This window comes from Diadema setosum, chromosome 16 (genome assembly GCF_964275005.1).
Source record: "Diadema setosum chromosome 16, eeDiaSeto1, whole genome shotgun sequence".
Lineage (NCBI taxonomy): Eukaryota > Metazoa > Echinodermata > Echinoidea > Diadematoida > Diadematidae > Diadema > Diadema setosum.
In genome coordinates, this window is record NC_092700.1 from 4,351,730 (window position 1) to 4,379,528 (window position 27,799).

At 36.1% G+C, this 27,799-nt stretch overlaps 1 protein-coding gene across 1 annotated transcript; it reads left to right on the forward strand.

Annotated features, from left to right (window-relative positions):
• Positions 1–3,698: 3,698 nt before the first annotated feature.
• On the forward strand, positions 3,699–24,949 carry LOC140240213 (scavenger receptor cysteine-rich domain-containing protein DMBT1-like). Its single transcript, XM_072320006.1, has 10 exons — positions 3,699–3,864; positions 5,645–5,953; positions 7,687–7,998; positions 9,300–9,608; positions 12,557–12,868; positions 13,630–13,941; positions 17,784–18,095; positions 21,668–21,979; positions 23,473–23,772; positions 24,816–24,949. Exons 1-10 carry the CDS (start codon positions 3,699–3,701, stop codon positions 24,947–24,949), a joined length of 2,778 nt encoding a protein of 925 aa, XP_072176107.1.
• The last annotated feature ends 2,850 nt before the right edge of the window (positions 24,950–27,799 follow it).

Below are 27,799 nucleotides of genomic sequence, written 5' to 3' on the forward strand. Positions count from 1 at the left end.
CTCACAGTATGTCGAAGTTTTCAAGATGGTCCATGATGTCGCAGCTGTGGACTGTATACTCCAGGACCATGAGTCATTCATCGCAGTCATACTGTAACAACCCACCAGCTTTACACTGGCCAATACAGGCCCACCAGCTGGAAACTATGCAGATATTGCCCATGAGCTTGACACTTAGGCAAACCAGTCCCATAATGAGTCCGACAAATGCGGGAAAAGATCTATGAGACTTACACTGAATAGATTAAACACTCTGTATATCAGTCTCGTGGGCCTTGTTTTCCTCGAGTGTCGAGATAATGGCCATATTTGCTAGTCTACATAACTAACCCAAACATAACAGTTGTATTTGAGGTCACTGGAATCACTCAAGAAACTTAAGCTTTATTTCTGAAGCAATTGACCTCTCACATTTCAGAGACCTGTTACTATAAACCAATGCTCTGTGGAATATGCATACATACTTTGATCAAAACATCAATGCGTGATTTGTACATGACTAAGCATTTACGATTACACCAATGAAGCCAAACATCAATACAGGTAAGCCTACACATGTGACCTCAGTGACCTCTCATTGTCCTGAGAGGTCAAAGTTGGATATAATGCACAGGCTAATGACCAATGTTCCATGGAATGACAAGATTCTTCTATTATAGCATAAATGATTGTACATCGGGTATTACAAAGTTGACCATTGACTATACATAGAATATCAATATTCTGATATTTTGAGATCATTGACCTGTCACCTTCCTCAGAGGTCAAAGGTAGAGACACGTGAGTAATTTCTCTTGCTCTGTGGAATAGGAAAACAATTCAATTATAATACAAATGAATATAACATCTAAATCATGTTTGTCATCAACCAATTGCACCAAATATCAATGTTCTGACATTTTGAGGTCATTGGCCTCATCATAGGTCATTTGAGATCATCAGAGGTCAAAGGTAGAAATCTGACTCGAAAGGCTCAGTGGAACATTGAGGCAATTCCTCTTACAAAAATTAGTTTTTAGTACATAATTATCGTGTTTCAGTTATGAGTGACGCATTAAAATATCAATTTTCTGACATTTTAAGGTCATTGACCTCTGAAGGTCATCAGAGGTCAAAGATAGAAACCTGTCAGGGCTCTGTGGAATATAAAGACAATTTCACAGTGACAAAAATTAAGTTTTAGTACATCATTACTGTGTTTTATCATTAACCAATGATGCAAAATATCAATTTTCTGACATTTTGAGGTCATTGACCTCGGGAGGTCATCAGAGGTCAAAGGTAGAAACCTGTCAGGGCTCTGTGGAACATAAAGACAATTTCACTGTGACAAATATTAAGTTTTAGTACATCATTACTGTGTTTATCATTAACCAATGACGCAAAATATCAATTTTCTTAGATTTTGAGGTCATTGACCTCTAGAGGTCATCAGAGGTCAATTCAGACTTACCTCCCGATCTTAAAATTAATCTTATAGCATGTACTAACAATGGTGAAAGTTTCATGCTTTAGTCAAATTTTGCACAATTCTTCGGCTTATCTGCTCTACTATAATTGTATGAAGGAATACATTTACTTTGTGTTGATATGTGGCAAACTAAGCTATTTCATCTAAAAGATTGCTTTGAAGAGCCTTGCAGAAATGGAATATGTGAGGAAACCAAGACTGGTTTCAAGTGCCATTGTACTGAAGGGTTTACAGGGGACGTCTGTGAATTTGGTAAGAATAAACGAAACTCCCGCTTTCCTTCTTGAACTAGTGATCGCCTTTGTATTGTATTTTGTCTATCTTTTCATCTCATTTTACTTCTCGATAGGAAACGTATCCCAAGTTCAATTCAGTTTGAATAGATTCAGTTTGAATAGATTGAAGACAGTCTCCTCAGAAGTTAAAAAGACCGCGGATGGGGAGGGGATTTACCCTCACTGTATTGTATAACTACACGTTAAAAAAAGTAATATATAGGTCGACTTGTTTCACGTATTTCAAATTCTTACGTACGTTTTCAGGTCATATCTGAGCATTCGAATAGACCCCATACTTTAAGGTCTCTTTACTCAGTACATCATTTTCAAAAATTTGTGCTTCTTTCCATTATTCAGGTAGGTTCGATAATACTCTGATTGGTGATAATGTGCACTGTTTAATATACATGTTTGCATTTTTTTTTTCTGCTGCGGGTCACATATTCACACAACTCCTTGTATTTTCAATGGGCTGGAAAATGACCTACACAGAAGTTAAGTCCGAAACATAACAGTATTTACAGGATAAGAGTAAAATAATGTGATGGGCTAAGTGCCATAGATGTGTTTCGATGACTCCCTTATCTTATTATTATTTTGTCTTCTTTCTGCGTTTCCTTTTTTTTTTGGGGGGGGGGTCTAACACTCAATTAAATGGTTTACAGTAACGTCAGTATTGCGTGTAAATCTATCTCTTCTTGCCGTTGTTTCTTTTTAATTTTGGCAAATATGCCAAAACGAAATTAGAGAAAAACTGCAGTTCAATTGTTATCACGGAAATTTGAATATTTTCTATATTTAGATGTCTTTTTAATTTCTAGGATTGAGCCCAATCCCCGATTCTTTTTTTCAGTAATTAAGGCAAGAATGGGAATCTCTACTTTAATAAAAATCCTATAACAAATTCACAAGAGAAAATAAAGCAGTATTTGAATAGTTTACAGCGACAGATAATGACGAATGAGAACTATTATATATATATATATATATATATATATATATATATATATATATATATTACATATTATGTCCCTACAAAAATTACAACGGGGCCCTACGCAATTATATCTTTGTACATATTGCATCAATCTTAATACAAATTCAGGGTATGAATCTATAACTCATTGCCCACATCTTACAGAAAACCCAATTCCATTTGATTCAGTGATCAAAGAGTAATGAGGAATTTTGTAGAGGATGTCGGGAATCTCTTCCCTCCAAGTTCTGTATATTGTTCACACACAAAATCATCGAAGTGCTAAACTTGGAAGAATCAGACTCATGACATGCTTTACTACAATCCCCATTTCTCTGTGACCGCTCAACCAAATCGAATGGGGATTTCTGCAAAATAGAGCTAAGATGCTATAGTTTAACACCCTGAAGTAGCATTGAAAAAAAAAATAATCATATTGAATGTTATCAATGCGAAAATCTGATTAAATTTTCGAATTGATAACATCCAAAATGATAGACCTGTCTAAGTGCTACTTCGGGGCCTTAAAATCTAACACCTTAGCTCTATTTTGGAGAAAACCTCATTCAATTTGGTTAAGCTGTAAGAGAAATGTAGATTGTTGTAAAGCACGTCATGAGTCTAATTTTTCAAATTTTAGCAATTCAATGCTCTAGTGCGTGAATAATAGACAGAACTTGGACAAAAGGATTCCCGACATCCTCTGCAAAATTCCTCATTTTTCTTTGACCACTGAAGCAAATCGAATGGGGTTTTCTGTGAGATGTGGGCAATGAGTTATAGTTTCATACCCTGAATTTGTATTCAGATTGATTCACTATGTTTAAAGATATCATTGCGGGGGGTCCGGCTGTAATTTTTTTGGAGGGAAATACTGTATAGTTATGTTAATAATGTCTGTGCATGTGTAGGTAAACCGTCAAACAAATTGAAAGACTCTACGAGCGTTGGATCACTTAGAGTCATAGATAGGATGAGAAACTCATCTTCAACACAAAATCCTGCAACAGAGCAACTTAATGGCTTGTCAACTACGAGAGCGGTGCCTGACAGCACCCTCGAAGAGAGCCAGTCACATACTCACTCCGGATCGACGACGAATGGGATGCCAACGGTTCAAAAACCGATTACCGAGACGGGTACGTGAGAAAATAGAAAGCGAAGCTGGCGTCAAAATGGCGTCTTTGTCTCAGCAGACTTAAATATAGTTCTCTGAGGAAATTTATTTCCTATTTATCATTCTGAATTCATATACTAGTATTCGTATATAAATATCCAAATTACATCAAAAAGAAATAATCAATTCCATACATCACAAAAAAAGATTGCATTCAATCAATCATTTCCTCCACCTTTGTAAACAGAATCACAATTTAAAGGGACAATATAGTTTTCGTTGAGACCTAATTTCAGGTTTGTAACATTTTCCGGTGACATAATGAGAAACCTCTTATGAAATATGAAAAAGCATGTAATTCTATGAGGATCATCATTTATATGATAAACATATATATAGATATATCTAAAAAAAGAGTGATTCACACTGTATTACGATCGCTTTGTCTTACTTTGTTTTTAGATGTTTTAATCATTTCAAACCTGATTTTCATAAAATAAACTTTGTATTCCCTTTTGAAATGGTATGTATTATCGTAAAATGTTTCCTTGGTATCTCGCAAAAAAAAGTTGAAAGCCCAATTCTCATCTCCTCCAACACTGTACTACCCCTTTAAGCCCAACATAAATTGAGAGAACCACATCAAAATACATCTACTTTAGCATTCCCTCCATGCTCTCCTCCTTTTTTTTTTTTTTTTTTCCGGGGGGGGGGGGGAGACAGGGTTCGAGTTTATCTTTGCTTGTCTGCAGCCGATGATGTTATAAAAATGAGATCAAACTAGGTAATTTTGAAAATCGTATCAGAAAATAGCAGACATTCTTTGTTTGTTTGTCTTTTTAGCCTTCTCCCCCTTTTTTGTGTTGACATGGTGTTTCGCAGTATCTGTTTCTCTTTCAAGTCCCCTCATAAAAGTGGGTGGTAGAAGGCCGTTGCACAACGTATTAGTACGGACTCTACCCGCAGGCAGACCCCTTTCGAGGGACACATATGAATTCCCAAGAATGAACAAGTAGTGCACCGTTCAAACCTTCTACCACGTACCACCCAACAACCATTCTTCATTAAGAAACCGGAAAAATCTCACCGCAGTGTTTATCTCTTAAAATTATAAACATTGCACGTGTATGTATGAACAATCGCGAAAGTTACATATTCGACTTATTTTCCTCCCCTTACTAAAAAAAGTGTCACGTTCGCACGCCGAATGGCGTGTCAATTCGAATATTCAGCCCAAACCGCACAAACCCACTTAAAATCAAATCACCAAATGCAAGTGCGCAATGAAGGCACTTCTCGCGATTCCATTCCTATCTCATGCAGCTTGCTTTTTATATGGTAATTGACTATCAAGTTGTGTTTCCTACTGAATTTGGGAGTATTAAAACTCATACATTCCTGACGCTGTTTTGTGTGCAAAAGTCGTGCCTCTAAAATAATCAACCTACTAAGGTCATTTGTTTAAAAAAATCAAAGATTTGAAACATATTTATACTTTCATGACAGGAGAGCTTAGCATATACATATCAAGTGTAACAAAAAAAAAAATCTATAAAAGTGCATAGATTAAAAAAGTAGACTGTTTTCTCAAACCAGGACTACATTGCTGTTTCAGAATAATGTTGGGTACAGTTGGTTTGCACCGTGCATATAATTAGTTACCTGCAACACAACATTTTTCTTTGAACGTAATGTCATTAGCTCTGTTTGATATTTACAGATAATGTACTCTGTTTCAGATGATTATTTTCTTTGTTTTTCTTCCGTGTACACTCTTTCAAACGTTATTCCCTTTCTAATAGTTCACATTCGCCTTGTTGGAGGAAGCTCATTGAATGAGGGTCGGGTTGAGGTTTATTACGGTGGAGTCTGGGGCACGGTGTGCGATAATGGCTGGGATGACTTAGATGCACAGATCGTCTGCAGGCAACTCGGATATTCGTACACCAATGCGGAGGCCCTGACTGGAGGAAATTATGGAGGACAACCGGGACCGATTCTCCTTGACAACGTTAACTGCAAAGGCTCGGAGTGGAATATAGCTTTCTGTTCTCACAGAGGGTGGTATAACCATAACTGTACGCACTTCAAAGATGCAGGCGTCCGATGCGGTATGTGAAGATTGGATTTTACTTCATGATAATTTATGTGCACCTCAAAACAAACAAAAAGTCGCCAGATATGAATTTTTAGTTAATATCATATTCTGAAAGAGCAGACTTTAAGCTTTAGAATGATGTATAACTCAAATCAAATGGACTCTCCTAACCTATCTAAATATTGGAAAGAAAGCACAAACTCAGGAAAAGTGTGAACTGAGAAAAGAGGCTCTGAAGTAGTGTCTATTCAAGCGCTTAATCTTTACCAAACCGTGCTGGCTGTGCGATGAATGGGACAAAAAACAGGAATTAAACCACCAGAGTAACAACAATGAAGGGAATATCAAATTAACATAGGTTGACCCATGTTCACTTATTTTCAGTCCTCACGCAAAATCAGTGTGTGCGACTTTATGTTCGTTTGAGGTGCACGGTTACATATGTAATCATTAATATATTTATATAGCAATTCCAAACGTCAAACATGTTATGATGTTTCGATCAGTTTGCAGTCACTGTGTTTGCACGGAGTTCTCCATGTAGATTCAAATCTTTCTCACCGGTTGACTTGATGGCTGAGAAAATAGGGGAAACTTAATTTGAATAATATTATTTCAAGCAAAGGTTAGAGTCTCTTAAAACCTTCATAATTATACATGTAATAACTGGCAGGTAAAACAGTAAGGGAGTTCAAAAGGTATGATCTTAAATTCAGAATGTTCGACATTATTGAAGAATAAAGTATGCGATTTTCCGTGACACTATATTATAATATGAATTAAATAATTTCAATCAATATATATATATATAAGTCATCCCTCCCTCCTATTCTCCTTCCGATGTACATTATAATACTATGTTATGCTACGGGGCTGCACGCAAATCAAGCTACGCTTATGCTGTAGCCCCTCTGTATTATTCATTGTAGTATGTTTTGTTGTACTTTTGCTGTACATTGTACACAGGCAATGAACAAGAAAATATTTATATATTTTATCATATTTATGTTTGTACATGAATGTGTATATGTACAATGATGATACAGAAACCAATAAATCAAATCAAATCAAATCAAATATAATATATCTTTTTTAACCTCTGCATGCCACTAAAGTTTCCTGCCCATACATTTGTGTATGACAATAATTCGTGCACATTTGACAAATTTGCACAAAAAGAGTTAAGTAAAATAAAATATGAGGAAGGATAGAGAAAACAAAAGGGTTTGACTGAATTTGGTCGTGCAAACCCTGGTTACGGTTATAACAGTAGTGCTTGTATTTATGAGCACTGAGCTTCTAATTGTGTTTCTTGGAATTGGAAAAGACACAGAAACAATGTACACACCCGCAATTTTTGATGTCTCTTTTCTTTGAAAAAATCCTACAACAACAACTGCAACGGTGTGTCCAACATCTCTTTCAAGTGGTCTCGGGTGATAATACCGCTTTATGTCAAGTCATGTCTAAATGATTATAGTGTATTGTTCAATACCTTTGTATGTTATATGGTGGTACATATTTGACAAGCGAACAAATCATTGTTGACTATTTAATTCAGATTGTCTTGGAAAAATACATTTTTTGTTTGGTTTTAAAAAACACCCCTTCTTCTGATTGAAATCATTTCCTATATATGAGTTAAATGTTAGATGAATTCACTTAATCCTTTTCGTTTCCGGAGCGTTTCTGTCCATTTATTTCATATCGTGTGAATTGTCACTGTCACTGCCGTTGCCTTGCCAGAAATTAAAATTCGGCTTGTCGGAGGGAGCTCGTTGTACGAGGGTCGGGTTAAGGTTTATTACGGTGGGACCTGGGGCACGGTGTGCTATGATGGCTGGGATGCCAACGATGCACAGGTCGTTTGCAGGCAACTCGGATATCCCACCACCAATGCGGAGACTATGTCTAGAGAGTCTTATGGACAAGGGCGGGGACCCATTCTTCTTGGCAACGTTGGCTGCAATGGCTGGGAGCCGAGTCTTACTAACTGTTCTTTCATCGGGTGGAACAACCATACCTGCGGGTATTATAAAGTTGCTGGTGTGCGATGTGGTAAGACTTGGGAGGGTATTATTATTTAAGAATTTCTTGTTGAAGCCGCAGAGATGTATGTCTCGAAAAAAAAAATCAACATATATGCTGGTTTGGATTAAGAATAAATACCTTCTTCATAATATGAAAATATATCCCTTCGTATTTCCACATGTTTTCAGCAGCTTTTGTAATATTTGATTTGAAGGAACGGTAGTGTTTCACAACCTGCATTTTATTAATAATAATAATAATAATAATAATAATAATAATAATAATAACAATGATAATAATAATAATAATATTATTATTATTATTATTATTATCTCTAATGTGGAAATTTTCTTTTTTCACAAAGACTTCCAGTTAACCTTCCTTCATTGTGCTCACATAAGGATCGTTCTTGATTAAAGCTTATTTAAATTCCACTGCTGGACTTTGCTGAGAAGCGAGGCATGTGTATGTGTATTTTATTCCGTGTGAATCACCAAACAAATGTTTTACTAATAGTCCTCATCCGTTTCCATTTTCACATTTATTAGCCCCTCCGATAGATCAGCTGCAACTCCCTCCACTCCCATCAACAGGAAATGAAAATCCTTTTATAAATTTCGTAATACAAAAGAGAAGGAAGGATAGTTCTATGAATATTTGTCGTTAACATGCTGAGATGTAATTATCATCATTGCTTTGAAATAATGGACATCACATTGCAGGGCCCTGTTTTATAAAGCTGCTCGTAAAGTTACGCCTGACTTTAAAAACGACTCTAATCAAGAAGTGCCAATATTTTGTGCTCCTTTTTTCAGTTTGTTTCTTTTTTTTTTAACCTTACGCCTTAACAAAGTATACTGCATTCCAAATTTCCACTCACATTGGGGCAAAAAAAATACTCTTTCAACTAACTCATGTGGTATAATGTAAGAATAAACGTTATTACCGTCAACTTTCAATTTAAGCTACTGAAATTAACAATGATACGAAGCCAACTTGGCTTACCATAATCACTCGTAAATTCCTAAGTAACTTAACGAGCAGCTTTGTGAAACATAACCCTGGACTTTTCGCAAAGTTGGCATGTGCACTGCTAGACGGGACTGTGGTAACCTCGTTCAGACGGCAATGTTAGTCGAACCTTTTGCGAAGTACAAGACAATGAGAAAATTTCCATAAGAACTCTATAGATGGAACTTCCATTTCAAAGGCTTATTTTCTGCTTTTTTTTTCTGTTTTTTTTTTTGTAATCGAATGGAATTACCAAAACGTATTCGTAACTTATAATATGTATTATTTTCTGGGATTCATGCATTGCAATGCTGCAGAGATCAACATTCGCCTTGTTGGAGGAATCTCATTGAACGAGGGTCGGGTTGAGGTTTATTACGGTGGAGCCTGGGGCACGGTGTGTGATAACGGCTGGGATGACTTAGATGCTCGGGTCGTCTGCAGGCAACTCGGATATTCGGTGATGAATTCGAAAGCCCTGGCTGGAGGAACTTATGGAGGAGGATCGGGATTGATTCTCCTTAACAACGTTCATTGCCAAGGCTCGGAGTCGAATGTAGCTCACTGTCACAGAGGGTGGTACAACCACGGCTGTTCGCACTCCAAAGATGCAGGCGTTCGATGTGGTATGTGCAGATTGAATTTTACTTCGTAATGAATCATGACTTATTCCATTTCAATATCAAACGTCGGACATGTTACTACGATGTCTCGAATAGTTTGCATTCACTGTGTTTGCACGGTTTTCTCCATGTAAATTAAAAATTGTCTTGCTGGTTCTCTCGATGGCTGAAAAAATAGGGCAAACATTTATTTCAATTATCTAATTTCAAACAAAGGTTACAATAATTTAAAACCTTTATGATTATACACATAAAAAACTGGGAAGCATTGTATATGCACAGTGAGTGAGTTCGCTAGGGATGGTAATAAAGTCGTAATGTTCGACATTGACGTGAGGTATAAATGCGATTTTCCATGACACCATATATTTTAGTCGAAATGTACAATATCGTTGTTATTAGTATTTATCCGACCTGGTAAAAACACAATATAGAACCATAAACATGACAAACATGAAACAAACAAAAAAAAAAAAAAACAGTAGAATTTAACAAAGGAATACACATTACCGTACACGTTACACAAATGAAAATGAAATAATTATTTGGAAACCACATTAGGATCAGGGCATGCAGAAGTAAAAAAATTTACTATAGTGGAATTGCCCGTAGGCATGTCACTCAACCCATGTTTCCCAACCCTTAACGTCATTGCCCACATCAAACTTCAAACATGAAAAACAAGATAGAATTCCAATATAATCATCCAAACATAGACGACTTGTAAAATATAATGAACAATAATACATTAAGTATTATGTTTTTACATGAAATTATTTCAAAAACTTAAAAAAAGGAATACAACTTCAGCATAAATCCAAGAGATTCCTTGATTACCTTTCGACCCCTAGCCCTAAACTTTTGACCTCATAAATAACAATCATCATCAGTAGCCAAATAAGAATACAAAATATAGCACATGCATACAAATAAAACCTAAACTTTTAGTCAATGCAATCAACACCCCCATCAAACGCTGAGGGAGCCAACTCAGCCAACACTTAGTTTGTGTGCTGTCACATAGCAAACCAATGTTTGGCGTTAACAGAAGAAAAAAAAAACAGTTTGCACAACTATACATGGTGTCCCCAAAAAAGCGAAACGGTGGATTTTTAGTACCTTAAGTTCGAAAAATGATATATTTTTGACATCATTATAAAAAAAAGAAAATATTTTCCGCAGAAGAGTTTCATGTCAAAATCATTATATTTGGTTCAATACTTTTTATTCTACGCCAATTTCTGTAAATGCAGTCATTTTCACATTTCACTGGATTTTTGCGACGTATGACATAATAATTTGGGCGCGACGGGCGTTCTATACGGTGAATTGCGTAAAGATACAGCTTTCACACTGGCCGCGGCCCAGGAACAAACATTGCGTGAGGAAAAAAAAAAAAGGTGTGTGCAAAAAGTTGAGAGAGTGAGTTAAACCAAAAATTGTGTATCATTTTCATTCAGACATGGCTACACAATGTTCATCAATGGCGACAAATACAGTTTGCACATCTTAGTACTATAGCGAGCACATGTGCCAAATTTCAAAACCGAATGCTCAAAAACTAAAGGAGTTAACCTTATCCGTAATATACTTGTAGAAATTTCAAACAAAATATGCCTTCACCATTACGACACATTATTTGATAATAACACAGGATTAAGTTTGCACATCTTTGTGCTATGACAGTCACGTGCGCCTAATTTCAAGCTAAATTATCAAAACCTGGGGAGTAAACTGAATCCACCTAATTTCTGTATGATTTTTAGTAAAAGATAAAGAATGAATACTTCATTAACCCTCTGCATGCCACTTTAGTTTCCTGCCCATGCACTTTTGTGTGACATTAATTTGTGCACATCTGACAAATTGTCACAGAAAGGGTTTAATAAGAAAAAATAACATTTGACGAAGAATGGAGAAAAACAAAACTTTGACTGAATTTGGTCGTGAAAACCCTGGTCACGGTAATTACAAAAGTGCATGCATATATGAGCACTGATCCCCTCTTGCTTTTTTCTTTTCCCACTTTTTTAATCTAAATAAAAAACACACAGGGACAATGTACACACTCGCACATTTGTGATGGTCTCTTTTCTTTGAAAAAAAAAATAACATCCATTTCAGGTGGTCTCGGGTTATTATACTGCTTTACGTCAAGCCGTGTACATAATCTATTATGTGACCGTGCATCACAAAACAAATAGTCGCACTTCTTGATTTTACAAACTCAAAATATATAGGTGAAGTGAATCAACCTAGTCTATCTGAAATTTTTACTATTTTTTGAAAGAGATAATGGTATTACTTTGTAGTTAATAGTAATCATGGACAGAACATTCTCAATTTCAATTGAATTTGATAATCCCTTCATCGTTCTTGCTCCGGTGGTTTACATCATGTGTTTTGTCCCATTCATCGCACAGCTTATATACTTCTGAGCCTCTTTTCTCAGTTCACACGTTTCCAGAGTGTGTGCTTTATTTCCAGTATTTTGATAGGTTAGGACAGTCCATTTGAATTGAGTTACAAATCATTTAACGATTAGAGTCTGTTCTTTCAGAATCTGCCCTGCACACACACACACACACACACAAAAAAAAATCATGTCTGGCGACTTTTTAAATATTCATATAATAGTGGATTGTTCGATAACTGTGTATGTAATTATGGTAGAACATATTTGACAAGTGCAAAAGGGATTATTGACTAAACTTTAATCAGATTGTCTTCGACGATTACATTATAATAATAAAAAAAAAATCGTTAAAATTTGGCTTTAAGGCCAAACCTAAACGCATCAGATGCGTCAGGCTTGAAAACACCTTTTCTTCTGATTAATATTATTTCTTGTATACGCGTCAAATGTTAAGAAGTGACTTAATCCTCTCAGTTTCAGGTGTGTTTCTCTCCATTTATTCAATATTGTGTGAATTGTAACACTGCCTTGCCAGAAATTAAAATTCGGCTTGTTGGAGGAAGATCGTTGTACGAGGGTCGGGTTGAGGTCTATTATGGTGGAGTCTGGGGCACGGTGTGCAACGATGGCTGGGATGTCAAAGATGCACAGGCCGTTTGCAGGCAACTCGGATATCCCACCATCAATGCGGAGACAATGTCTAGAGGGACTTATGAGCAGGGATTGGGACCCATTCTTCTTGACAACGTTGGCTGCAATGGCTGGGAGCCGAGTCTTACTAACTGTTCTTTCAACGGGTGGAACAACCACACCTGTTTGTATAATGAAGATGCTGGTGTGCGATGTGGTAAGACTTGGCAGGGTGTACCATTTATTATTTAAGATTGTGTGTGTGTTTGTGTGTGTGTGTGTGTGTGTGTGTGTGTGTGAAGCCGAAGAGATAAGATGTAGGCCTATTTATCATTATTGATTTGTAGTAATGAATATCCAAGTGCAGGGCCCTGTTTTATAAAACTGTTCGTAAAGTTACGCATGACTTTACAAACGACCATAATCACGAAGGGCCAAATGTCTGCCCATGTTTCTTATATTTCTTTGCTCGCTTTTTTATCTATCGTTTTAACAAAGTATGACTATTGCAAATATTCCACGTACATTCGAGCAAAAATAAACTTTAAACTAAAATAGTGTCTTTCAATGTAAGGATAATCATTATCATCTGCGAATTTAGATTTCGGCTATTGAATTGAACAATGATGGGAAACCAACTTCGCTTGCCATTTCAAAGTCGTTCGCAAATTCCTAAGTAACTTTACGAACAGCTTTAGTAATTAGGGTTATGGACTTTTCACAGAATTTGCATGACAGATTGTGAACTACTCGGCGCTTTGGTTACCTCGTTCAGACGACAGATATTAAGTCAAACATTTTGCGAAGTAGCCTACAAAACAATGAAAGAATTACTTTTCGAACTTTCGAAACTTTCCACTGTAAAGGCTGATGCATGTTTTTGTTTTTGTTTTTGTTATCAATCGAATGGATTCACCTAGACCTTATTCGTACCTTGTATATTACTTCGTGTGAATCATGACAATACTCCCTTACCAGAAATCGACATCCGTATTGTTGGAGGCAGCTTATTGCACGAAGGTCGGGTCGAACTTTATTACGCTGGGGTTTGGGGCACGGTATGCGATGATGGCTGGAATGACTTAGCTGCACAGGTCGTCTGCAGGCAACTCGGATATCCTACTGGCTATGCGGAGGCCCTGACTGGAGGAACTTTTGGAGAAGGATCTGGGCCGATTCTCCTCGACAACGTTTATTGCCAAGGCTTGGAGTCGAATATTGCTTCCTGTTCTCACAACGGATGGTACATCCATAACTGTTGGCACTCCAAAGATGCAGGTGTTCAATGTGGTAAGACTACGAGTTGTCAACCTGCCATCTGTAACGCCGGGCCGTAACCCTTAAAAAAGATAGATAAAAAAGATAATCGAGTATAGTTCGTATAAATGTGTTGTTTTGTTTTGGTTTGACATTCAAAGACGACAGAATACTTATGAATATGAATGTCATTGCCCACAATGATGTCATTGCCCACAATGATGTTAATTTTCTTGTCCAAAAAGTCAATACTGAATTACAAAAAGTGAATAATTGGGTAAGAACCAATAAATTATCATTGAATACCCAAAAAACGAAATATATTATTTTCAGTAATACTGTTGACATTTTGAGTAGAGCTATAATTTTGAATGATTTTCATTTAGAACGAGTTTCACATTTTAAATTCCTTGGAATTATTGTTGACGACAAACTTTCCTGGAAGTTACATATTGATTATATATCCAACATAATCTCACGTAATATAGGTGTTATAAATAGAATGAAATTGTATATCCCACAAAAATCATTACTTATGTTATATTCGTCACTGATATTGCCATATCTTAATTACGGGATAGAGTGTTCCTTCTACAAAAGAAAGCTCTCCGTGTCATCAGTTATCCTTTCATACCCTCCCACTCAAATATGTTATTTGCCGCAAATAAGCTGCTAAAAATTAAAGATTTGTATTTATTTAATTTGGGGCAACTTATGTATACGTACAGCAACAACTCACTCCCCTCCATTTTCGATTCTATGTTTCAAAGAACCTTCACCTTCTATATTTTCATTTAAAAGGAGATTGAAGTTGTTTTTATTGCAATGTTATGTTCCTACAGAAGTGAATCAGCCTGTTGGCTCATTTTAACTTTTTCCGAAGAATTTTGATTACCAATAATATACTCTCACATATTTTCTCGTCCCTATTGTCCTGAGACTCTTACTGAGTTGATTCAATTCTACTTGTATTACCTCCGCATCTATTTCTCTCTATTTTTCCATATTTATGTATCCCTTCCTCGCATCCCAATATTTTGTCGACATAGTTCTGTCGAGGATCGCTGGATCTGTTTTTCCTTTCTGTCCGCTGTATTGTCTTCCTATTATGTCAACCTTGTCTCGTTCTGTCTTGTGTTGAAGTCCTCTTTCATAAGTTTTGTCGTCTCAGTCTCGTTTAATGTTCATTCGCCTGTGTATGTATGTCTGTCCGTTTTAATACTCTGTCCGTTTTAATACTCTTATTGGGCTTCCAGACCTTTTCTTTTTTTAAATCTGACTTTATTCCCAATCTTTTTCCCCTTTTTGCATCAGTTCATTTTCTATTGACATTCTGTACCTGAGGAGCCCACATTCTACAAACATTGCCTTTTTAGTGGGCCCCTCCATTTTTCGATATTTTGTGTAATGTTATATCGTCTTTATCACTTCAGTCAATTTTCATTACAACATTATTTGTTACCCCAAGGTTCCACCATTATGTTCTCTTTTCAATTTTACTTTGTTTTGATTATATGTAACCTTATTCACTGTTAACAATGAAAGTGAAATGTTCATGTTCTTTTCGAAAAATGAAATAAAGTTTGAATTGAATTGAATTGAATTGTTTTAATTTCAAACGGGAGACATGCTATTATGATGATTTGAGTATAGATTTATTGTTGATACGATTTTCTTCATTTGAATTCAACATTTTCTCAACGGTTGTGTTGGTCACCGAAAAACAAATAAGAAAAAAAAATCGTTCTTAAATATGTTTAGTACAGATTGAAATCATTTAAATCTTTTTTTTTTATTGTACATATAAAAAATGACAAATAATTTATTCAGTACAGTAAGTAAGATCATCAGAGATGCTCAAAGACAGCCAAATTATTTGACATTGAACTGAGACAGTTTCAAAGCGTGATGTTCAACGACACCGTAATATTCATGAAATCATTCTAATCAAAATGTATAGTATAGATTTCTTAAATAAGGTACAAAAATTGTTCAACGGTAGTTAGCTTTAAGTGCATGCATTTTGAAGTACTCAGCCGCCAGTTGTTTTGACCTTTCTGAATGGGGAAAAGCACACAGAAACAATGTACCCTCTCTCAAATTTTGAGTATGTCTTTTTCTGAAAGTGTATATCCAACATCTATTTCAGGTGGTCTCGGGCCATTGGGCTGCGCTTTTATCGAGTCTACAGTATATATATATATATATATATATATATATATATATATATATATATACCGGGTGTCCCAAAAGCGGAACGGTGGATTTTCAGTACCTTGCGTTCTAAAAGTGATATATTTTTTTGACATTATTAGAAAGAGCATCTTCCGCAGAAGACCATGATACCAACATCATTAAATTTGGTTCAGTACTTTTTATTCTACGCCAATTTCTGTATATGCAGTCATTTTCAATTTTTTTTTTTTGCGACTTATGAGATAATAATTTGGGCGCGACACGCGTTCCATACGGTGAATTGTGTAAGCTCGTTGATCCATGTCAACAAAAGATAACGCTTTCATATTGGGAGCGCGCACACACACACACAGACAGACACACACGTTTTTTGTTTTTTTTTTTGTTTTTTCCTGGCCCGTGAGTAATGTGAAAGTTGTATCTTTTGTTGACATGGATCACCGAGCTTACACAACATTCATCGTATGGATCGCGTGTCGCACTCAAATTATTATGTCATAAGTCGCAAAAAATCCGGCGAAATTTGGCAATGACTGCATTTTCAGAAATTGGCGCAGAATAAAAAGTACGGAACCAAATTTGATGATTTTGGTATCATAGTCTTTTGTTGAAGATGCTCTTTCAAATGATGTCAAAAGATATATAACTTTTAGACCGCAAGGTACTGAAAATCCACCGTTCCGCTTTTTTTTTTTTGGGACACCCGGTATCCATATATATGTATATATATATATATATATATATATATATATATATATATGTTTGTGTGTGTGTGTGTGTGTGTGTGAGACCGAACATCACAAAACGAACGAAAAGTCGCACACACTGATTTTGTGTGAGGACTAAAAATAGGTGAAATGGGTCAACCTAGCCGATCTTGACTTTTTTTTTCATATTTTCTGAAAGAACAAGTCTTTTTCTACATTATGCTAAATTTTGGGATCATAAAACGGGCAGGAAAATGTGTTTTTTAGCAGTTTATCTCGAATATTCTTTGGTAGAATAGTGTACTTAGGTGTGTTTTCAGAGTCCCCTTTTCATTTCTTAATAAAACCTGTAGGCACTATCAACTCAAATAACTTTTGAAAGGATAATGCTACCCCTTTGAAAGTTAGTATTAACTACGAACAGAATATGGTGATAAGGCATGCTTAATTTCAGTTTAATCTAATAATCCCTTCATTGTTGTTACTCTGGTGGTTTACATCCTGTTTTTTGTCCATTCATCGCACAGCCAGCACGGCTTGGTAAAGATTTAGCGCTTGAATAGAGACTGCACTATAGGGCCTCTTTTCTCAATTCACAATTTTCCTGATTGTGTGCTTTCTTTCCGATATTAAGATAGGTTAGGAGAGTCCATTTGATTTCAGTTATACATCATTTTAAAGCTTAAAGTCTGCTCTTTTTAGAATATGCTCTTAACTAAAATTTCTTATCTGGCGACTTTCTGTTCGTTTTGTGATGCAGGGTCACACACACACACACATGTATATATATATATATATATATATATATATATATATATATATATATATATTGCATTGTTTCATAGCTTTATAGGTAGTAATTATGGTGGAACATATTTGACTTTGAACATAAATTAACTTAATCCTTCTCGTTTCCGGCGGGTTTTTGTCCATTTCTTCTATTTTGTTTGAATTATCACACTACCCTTCCAGAAAGCAACATTCGCCTTGTTGGAGGAAGCTCGCTGCACGAGGGTCGGGTGGAGGTTTATTACGGTGGAGTCTGGGGCACGGTGTGTGATGATGGCTGGGATGACTTAGATGCTCAGGTCGTTTGCAGGCAACTCGGATATCACACTGCCAATGCGAAAGCTATGTCTAGAGGCTCATTCCAACAGGAGTGGGGACGAGTTCTTCTTGACAACGTTGGCTGCAATGGTTGGGAACCTAGTCTTGCTAACTGTTCTTCCAACGGGTGGTACAATCATACTTGCGGGCGTTATGAAGATGCCGGTGTGCGATGTGGTAAGACGTTGCTGGGTATACTACATTATTTAAGAAATTTCTTGTTGAAGATTTTAGGCCTAAATAATCAAAATTACGCTGGTTCGATGAAAAAAAAAAAAGACTTCTTCATAATATAAAGTTAAATCTCTTTGTATTTCCATCGGTCTTAGTTTTGCAATATAAGGCTTGAACGAACGACTGCAGTGTTTTGTTTTGTTTTTTGGGTTTTTTTTTTTTATTCTCCAAGAAGTAGAGTTTTTCCGCAAAGACTTTGACTTAACCTTCCTTCACCGTGCTTACATAAAGTTGGGCAATTCCACGGTGACTCGCGTTACAAATAATGGGTACATTTATGGAATAATGTGCCAATATCTTTGTAATTGGGAGGATCTACAAGCTACTAAATAAATCCAAAAAGAAAAATGAAGGACAAACATGTTGGGATTCTTGAATCATCTAATTTTGGTAACTCGCGTTACACAAAAAGGACATGGTCAATTCTAAAAAGACCTCTTTTTGGAAAGTCTTCTCATACGAGACAATCTTGATGAAACTTTTCCTACTTTGAATTGATAGTGGGTTAGAACTCATAAATTAACACTATCAAAGTTGAGTAACAGTGACCTGGTATAATGTAGGGAGCCTTTTTTGTCGGTAACTCGCGTTACATTATGTCCACTAACACAGGGTGACACAAATTGATGACATACAACTGTTCTGATGGCACTGAATCTTGTGTTGAATATTTTGAGAGATGCTTATTTTTGTAGATAGTAAAATGAATAAATGTTAAACAAATATTTTACTAATGAACCCAATAGGAGAATGCATTCAAAACTAATAACAGCCTCACTCCTCATAGAGACCTTGAATATATTTGAATATATACCCAGATGATTTAGGTGTATATTGCAGTGTATTGTAATTTTCAAAGTGTAAAGATAAAAAATGTTGAAAGTCTTTTTAAAACAAAAGATAAAAGTATCAAACCCTATCTACAAGTTTACAAAAAAAAAAAAAAAAACAGGTTACAATCTTTCAAAAATTCAAATCCTATCTTTGTGAGTGAAAACTAGTACATTTCCTTGCAACTGATTGACAAATAGACCAGTTCGTAATTCCACTTTGCGCATGAGCAGAAAAAGGTACTAACTACCATTCAAAAGGGAACTAACTTTGTACTAACAGACATTTTGGTTTGTAAATTCACTGAGATAAGCATCTGTGATGCGATGATTATTCATGCGATCCTTATCTAAATGATGCTTGCCAGCACATCTACCTGACAGCAAGAATGGTATTTCGCAATATACTTGTAAAAGGAAATAAGCTGTTACTGCATTCAATACAAAACAATGAAATGGATGCCTGCTAAATTATAAACTGATGTGAGTATTCTCGATCCCCTGATCTAAATGCAAGTTCATTCTTTTTTTGAACATGAATTCCATTTAAATTGTTATGTCGGGTAAGCTTATGCATTATGCCGCTTTGAAAACAAGTGAAGTGCCGAACCAACTGAGAAAAAAGAAAGGTCATTTGTACCAATGTGTACATGAGCTAAAGTGGATTATGAACTGGCTTATTACCCTACATCGACGTCAATAAGCACTGAATTGATCAGTGTTTTAGTAGTAGCCATGATTAAAAAGTCACGGGCGTACATACTTGAGCAGTATTCGAACCTAAGACCTCCTGATCACCGGACGGGCATCATCTCCACTAGACCACCAAGCTTTCGCCCAACAGCGAGTGTTGGTTCTAATCCTTATAGCATGCAGCGGGTACTGCATAGTTATTCAAATTCATGAAATTCTTCCGTTTAGATGTTTTCATTGCAACTGATTGACAAATTGCACTACATCAACGTAAATAAGCACTGAATTAATCAGTATTTTAGTAGTAGCCATGACAAAAAAATCATGAGCATATACTCGAGCAGGATTCGAACCCACAACCTCCTGATCTCCGGACAGGCGTTATCTTCACTAGACCACCGAATAAGGATTACAACCAACACTTGCTACTTTATAGCATTTTGTAATAAAAATTCTGAAATACTGATGCAGGAAATTCAGAAGATAAATTTCATGTTCTCATTCACTGCTGGATGCACATGTACACATGCAATGAAAGCCTGGCTAGACTCTTCAATGTGGCATGTGATCAGTGGCCTTGATGCTAGTATTATACAATCACAGTTAATTAGGCTGCTCTCCTTTGTTTCAGTCCAGCATAGTGTGTATAACACTGCCCTTGATTGTTTTCACCACAATCTAGCTCAATTGAGTGTTAAAATTTGCTTATGTTGGTAGAAACTTGTGTTTATAGTCGGTAACTCGCGTTACATGCCGGTAACTCGCGTTACACTTTTCATTGACATTTTTTAATGTGATAACAGTGTTTATTCAAGTCAACATCCTGTGTACAGTATCAGGGTGTGATGAATTTAGAAAGTTATGATTCCCAATAAATTACCTCCACTGCTTCCTTCAGAATGAAAAATATTTCTCGTTTCGGTAACTAGCGTTACATGGCTCAAGGGCTGAACTTTCATGTGGTGATTAACATTTTTTGAAGGTGGCATAAAAAATTCCTCATGGGAGACTGAAGTAAAACCAATTTGCTTCTTTGAAATAAATATTAATTGAAATGCTAGCAGAATTGTTCTATTAAAAAAAAAAAGATGTATATTAAGTTAAGCATGCATTTTAGCAATTTGGATGACTAAAAAATTTGTCTTCGACATTTGTAGCTGTTTCTCGGGAAATATTTGACCAATTGATCTAATTCTTTGAGTTTCTTTAATTTCAATATATGGGTAATACACAATGAGTAATTCTTTTGCAATATGATAAACTTGAAATTTTAGTGCCATGTCCACATTCCCATGGAATTGCCCAGTTCTGTCTTGATCAATCCTAATGGATATCCCAATGATTGGGTAGGATTAAACAAATAAAGATTTCGTCATAATACAATGGCTTAATGTAAATCTCTTGTATTTTCGTAATCTTGTATTTTCGTAAGTATTAGTTTTTGCAATTCTTGACTGGCACGAACGACGATCTTTGAGAACGTGTGGGTCTTTCGTTTTTGTGTGTGTCATTCCTCTATGAAAAGTAGAGCTTTTCCACAAAGGCGTTGATTTAACCTTCTTTACACCGTACTGACATAAAGCTCTATCTTGATTAATCTTAATAGAAATCTTGGTGTTGGACTTTGCTCACAAGCGAATCATGTGTATATTTATTTCATTTCGTGTGAATCGTCACATTCCTCTTTTACTAACAGTCCTCATTTATAGATTTGTCATAGTTTCATTGCAGGGCTTTTCACAAAGTTGGCATATGCACTAGTCGGGATTGTACTTACCTTGTTCGGACGGCAAAGTTAATCGGAAATTATGCAAGTACACAACAATGGGGTAATATCTTCTCTTCTCGAACTTGATGGAGCTTTCATCTTTGAAGACTGATGCTATAATTATTTTTTTTTTCTCAATCGAATGAATTCACCTTATTCTTACCTTATATGTTTTGTTTTGTTTTGTTTTTTCCTTTGGAATCATGATACTGCTTCCTTACCAGAAGTCAACATCCGCCTTGTTGGAGGAAGCTCGCTGTACGAGGGTCGGGTCGAGGTTTATTACGATGGAGAATGGGGTACAGTGTGCGACGACTATTGGGATGTTAACGATTCACAGGTCGTATGCAGACAGCTTGGCCATCCCACCACCAATGCTAAGGCTTTTCATGAAGCGACATTTGGTGAAGGATCGGGATTAATTCTTCTTGACGATGTTGCTTGTCATGGCTTGGAGTCGAACATCGCTAGCTGTTCTTCCAGAGGGTGGAATGAACATAACTGTGGGCATCATGAAGATGCTGGTGTGCGATGTGGTAAGACGAAAACCTCTGTATTTAAGCATGCCATTAAAAAATCACAGGCACAAAAAACAATGAAAGAATAATTCGAAATGAAACTGGCTAACACGAAAATAAAATCAACAATATTGACTCGAGGTATCATCATAAAACTGAGTACATATTCATGCATGTTCTACACTTGTATTTGGCAGTGATTCTCTTGGAAATTTTTGGGGCATAGGGCCAAGGGCGGGATTAAAATGCTGAAATTTTACTATTTAATTCTGAAATTATACTCTTTCTTCACACTTTGAAAATTTGTCAATGTCAACAAAGTAAAAATCTTCAAATCCCCATATACCTGCACTTTATTCCAAGACAACGTAGGCATTCATCCAATTAAACCTACATGTAGTTCATATGGCGGAGGCATACCAGTCGCCACTGCGCCATTTCTAGTCTGTTTTTTTTTTTTTTTTTTTTTTTTAAGATGTGATGCGTCTATCCAACCATATCTAAAGCGTGAAAAAAAATTAGTATAATATCGAACGTTATTGAAGATGTGCTTTCTTGAAAGGTATTCACTACATTGAGGCGGCTGCATGTCGGAGACAGGGAAATGCAGAGAGAGAGAAAAAAGAAAACTCGATAGGATCATTTTGTTATTTTTGCCCCGAAAATATTAACTATAAGGATTGTTATGTTTTACTTTTACAATTCATGTGCACAATAAAAAAAAAAAAGAAATAACACGCCTACTTTACATGCGCATAACAACAAACAACAAAAGAATCCGAAAGTCGCTGACGGTGTGAGGTGCCGAGAAAATTGAGTTTGATGTCAGATCATCAAATTCGGTCAAAACCATTGAATTTTTTATTGTTGGCATAATTGTGTAGTGTAATGTTTTGTCTATCATCTCCCGAAATTTCGAAGATAAATGAACCAAGCAAAGGCAAGAAATTAACATTTTTCTGGGCCATGATTTTGCGACTTTCAATGGAACAGAAACGTGTCCAAAGAATTAAATTTAGCGCCGCAGATAGACTCCATCCCGAGAAACGAGGGAGTGATCTTATTGGTCAGTGTGTCCTAGGCATCCTGGGCATCCTAGTTACTGATTGGTTGTGCGTAGACCGCTGGCGCTAAGCTTGAATATATAACAATCGCGGAGGTTGTAATGAGCGGACCTTCTATTGTCAAGAGCTGAAAACTGTTTTGCCTCCCCTTGATAACGACTGCGTCGGAAGGAAAACTTTGAAGGCAATTTTTTTCCACAATATATCTCCACAAACCAGTGTTTTATGAGTCTTGTTATATGTGAAATGAAAGCGAAACAGTAAGGATATAATGTCATGTTTCTTTTCCAGAAAGAGAGTCACAATTATGGACACATAAAATTCATATTAGGATTATGTTCAGATTATTCTCGAATTAGAATATTTATCATATTTCGACCAGGTATTGTTCTTCTTTTTTTCATTTAGTCTTATATTTGATTTTTTTCCCGCCTACTCGTTCCGCAGACGCCGTTGACATCACATGCGAAAATGAGATTCGATCCACTGAGATGTGTGGGCAAAGCGGGAAAAGTTTGCCACTCCCTCTCACCCAGTCTTACGTCCTCGATATAGTGAATAAGGTGAAAGACCAGTGCGATGATCATGACCTCATCTGGTTGGACTGCACATGCTGCTGGCCGTCGAATCAGACAACATGGAGAGATTCTGACTTTAGCAGACAAGGTGACTGGCGATGCGGGGATCCTCCTCACGGCAACAGTGTTCTGTTGAGCAGTCTCGATCTTTTTTCAGCTCAGCTTCTGAGTAAGTGAATTTGTTATGTAGGACCCTTACTTCTGGGCAGAACTGAGTTGATCGTGGAGGTAGGTTCGAAACTGAATACTTTATGATATATTGTTAAAAGTTCACCCTCAATTTGTCATACATTTACAGATATTTTGCCCTTCGTTCCCCTTCCCGCCCGCATAAGAGGCAATAAAAATATATATTATAAAACTGGCGCTTGATCTACCCCCCCCCTTTCAAAGTTTTACATAAAGGAAAAAGTTTGATGAATGCACTTGTTAGTAAATGGAGTTGACAGCTTCTATTTTTGTTTGTTTGTTTGTTTGTTTTTTATGTGTTTTTTTGTTGGGAGAGCGAAAGAGGAATACGGCTTGAGTGCAATTTTATAGTTTACACAAAGCTGTAATTACAGACTCCTAGATTTCCTTGATGTTGGTTTTCTTTTTGTTATCTAACTTTATTTGGAGAACGTAAACTTTTTTTTTTTTACTTTTTCCATAATTCCACCCAAAATTCTATAAACAGCATACAAAATATAAACAAAGTTTGTCATTGGCAGATTAATTGTGCTAGTTAACAGTATATCCAGGAGAAGAGCCGGAGTGGAAGTATCATTATTGAGATCTGCAAAGCTGAACCCTGAAAAGTGCGTACTGAAAGAGCAGCAGCAGTGGCTATTGTGCCCTGTGTGCAGAATATAGTCCACTGAGTTTTCATGGTACAAAACATCAAAATACTCATGTATTCCCTTGACATGCTTGATAATCGCTGCTGCTGTTGTAAGTGGATGTATCCGTGTGTGTTTGCTTGGTTGTTATTATTGTTATTGTTGTTGTTGTTTGAATTGCAGTACTTCGCAAACACTCATTTGCTAGCACTGCTGTCTATTTCCTAATAGTTTATCAAATCAATATCATAATTCTTTGATAAAAGTTTGCAAGGATAAAGTCAGTTAAAGGATTTCTCTATTTTGTTCCCACTGTGAGGAAATTGCCCATTCTCACATCCTCACATCCACATGAATGAAAGCTCTTTATTTTATTGTCCTTCTGCTACAACAGGCCTGCATAGCGACAGTCAAGGCAGCCGAAGATGTCTGGCCGTAAAGAAAAATGGTGGCGTCCTACAATTTTCTGCTCTCACCTGTTACGACCAAGTCTATGCCCCTCAATCAGCTCGCAAAGTCTGCTTGTGATCTTGGTTTCACTGGAATGCTCAACATGTATAAGTCTGCCGAAGAGATAAAGTCTTGTTTGCAAAATACCTGGTAAATTATGTTATTTGTATTCCACAGCATCATAATTATACCGATAAAACCGACTATACGTTTCCCTTCAAAAGGGTCTTAACCTACTTTCGTCTCATTTCGTCTCATTCCTGGTAAATCAAAGTTTTCTTTAAATTCACGCATTACCAGCTTTATGTTTCCATTCAAGGAGTTCTTTTGTTATAATGGGTAATCAAGTTGGGTAACACAAATAACAATAAAAGATACACTGAAAAATTGTTTTAATATTTATATTATACTATCCTTTTCTGAATGAATTATGAGTTTGTTGTTATTTAATCATGGACCTACCACACATGGACATTCATCGCACGTTTATAGATTCAAACATCTGTTTCTGTGAAAAGCGTCACAATATAACATTAAAGATGTTTTCCTGCTTTGATCGAATAGTTCATCACCGACATCCAGGCTGGAGTAAAAGCATTAAGGCTCTTTCAGATATCTGAAAACTATACTTGCGCAGAAGATAATAACTCTCTTACTGTCTTAAATCAAGAAAAATGCATGTGCCGTTGAAATATACATTGAGAAGTATTCGCTCAGTGTGTTTCATTTGCGTAATGCCCGTTCTTTACGAGAGAAAGCAAGTATTTCGGCAGGTTGGTTGTAATTTGTAATGTAATTTTTCCCATTTTTTGCACATTGTTTCAGAGTAAACATGAACGGAAATCATAGACAACATGTATATCCTACCATTAAGCAATGCCACATGCGCGTCAACAAGCATCCACTTCAGTAATTACTAATTTTGTAACACGAAATTTGTTATGATTTGAGGTTTGCTGCTCCCCATCATTGTCGATTTTCCAAAAGCATTTAAGTCTGAAGAGGAACCTCAGCGAAATAAATCTGAAATGAGGAAAACAGTTCTTTTGTCATTGACTATGAACGATTACACAGACATCATTGTCCAAACATCTGAATGTACTCATCAACATGCACATAATCAAGTGGCGGCGATGCAGGTCGGATCAAAGAAAGACCTCCGTTCATAGTCCATGTGTGTAGTAGGTCCATGATTTTATTACAAAAAAAAAAAAAAACGCCTCTCTTTTCTCCCTACCCTTCCTTCGACATTCAGTTGATCTGCCCAAACTGCTCAGTTTGCTCTAAGAAAATTTGCCTGAATTTGCAACAACTTAGAATGTGTTAATAAGAATTTTAGCTATTCAGGCTTTAGTAGTGAAATTTATATTTAACCAGTACCCTATCAGCAATCATCACGCTCTTCAATTAAAAAAGAAGAAAAAAAAGTTTCGACAACAATGTATAGATCAAGGGCATGCTTCTTAAAACATAGGGTTCACCTTGACATTTCCGCCATAAATATATTTATATCATAAACCGCCTTCTTCTTCATCATCATCATCAACATCATCAGATCATCGTCATCATTGTCATTATTGTCATCAACATCATCGGCATTATCATCGTCATGGTTGACATGGTTGATTTAAAAAATCAAACACATCCTTAAAGAGCGTATTCTGCTCGGCGGATTTTGTGTTGGTTTCTTATTGTTCTTATTGGTCAGAAAGAAAGAAAAAAAAAACATTTGCGGATTCACTTCAGCCAGTCAGAATAAAGAAGAGATGTGTTATGACATTATCGAATAATATACAGGCATTTTAACGGAAATGACACTTTTGAAAGAAAACATATTATATTCATATACATTAATTTTCGACAAACTTCCTAAAAATTTCTATTTAATGAACTTTAGTCAGTACGATGGATTATATTAGCACGTGAAGAGCTACCAAAATTAATGTTAAACAAGAAAAAAAAAATGGACTTCAGCCCTTTTGCTAGTATACACTTCTTGATATTTATACATTTCTTCAAAATGAAACTATACTAAATAAACGCATCAATACATTTCTGAAAACACCTTTAAATAGATACGAAAAAGAAAACGATTTGAAAATCTTTTAATCTCTTTTTATACAAAAAGTCTTTAAATGATCTAAATAAACATTAACACGGTAATGTTTTCCAGAGAACAACGTTCGTCACTACCCCCCCCCCCCTAATAATTCCAATTCACGCGTAATGTTTGTATCGTTCTAAACTGTTACTTGTTGTTCACGCAAGAATAAACATAACTGATGATGACTTGCCGGCGAGTGAACATTATGTACATAGACTTCAACAACGACAGTTTTATATAGATGCTATCTGATGAGAATTAATTATGCACTTTGTACATATCCATGTGTCCGGAATGCCACCCCTATCTGTTCAATATTTGGTTCCTAATGATTAGTTGCTCAAATATCCTACAGGCAACTGGAAATATCAGTCCGTGGTAATAATTGAATTACAAAATCACATGATAGCGGACCATCACATTCCTTTGGTATTCCCATTTGGAAAATGACTTCGCGTAAAAAAAAAAAAAAGACAAAGAAAAGGCAAACAATGGAATCTTCGCGCCACATAAAGATACAATGGCTTTTATACTGAGGCAAAAACGTTGATTGTCTTCAAGATTTTACCTAGAGGCAGCCTATTAACTGTTAAGTTGACTGGTAGCAATGCAAAAAAAAAAAAAAAAAATGGGGGAATTTTTTTTTTTTTTTCAGGTCCTACTATATGCCTTTCAGGAAATCTCGATAAATCGTTTCTTGTTCTTTTCTACTTTAATAGTGTGAAGACAAATTATGTTTGCTATTTCACTCGAAGAAGTTAATTTTGAAGAAAATCTTTATCATTGGGATTTTTTCTCCTCAATTACTGTGTGCTGTGTAAAGA

Excerpts from the sequence above, each read along its gene's own strand:
- LOC140240213 (XM_072320006.1), top strand. The coding sequence starts at position 3,699 with ATGAGAAACTCATCTTCAACACAAAATCCTGCAACAGAGCAACTTAAT. Across the intron at positions 3,865-5,644 it reads AAAACCGATTACCGAGACGG|TTCACATTCGCCTTGTTGGA; the intron begins GTACGTGAGAAA and ends CCTTTCTAATAG. Across the intron at positions 13,942-17,783 it reads AGATGCAGGTGTTCAATGTG|AAAGCAACATTCGCCTTGTT; the intron begins GTAAGACTACGA and ends CTACCCTTCCAG.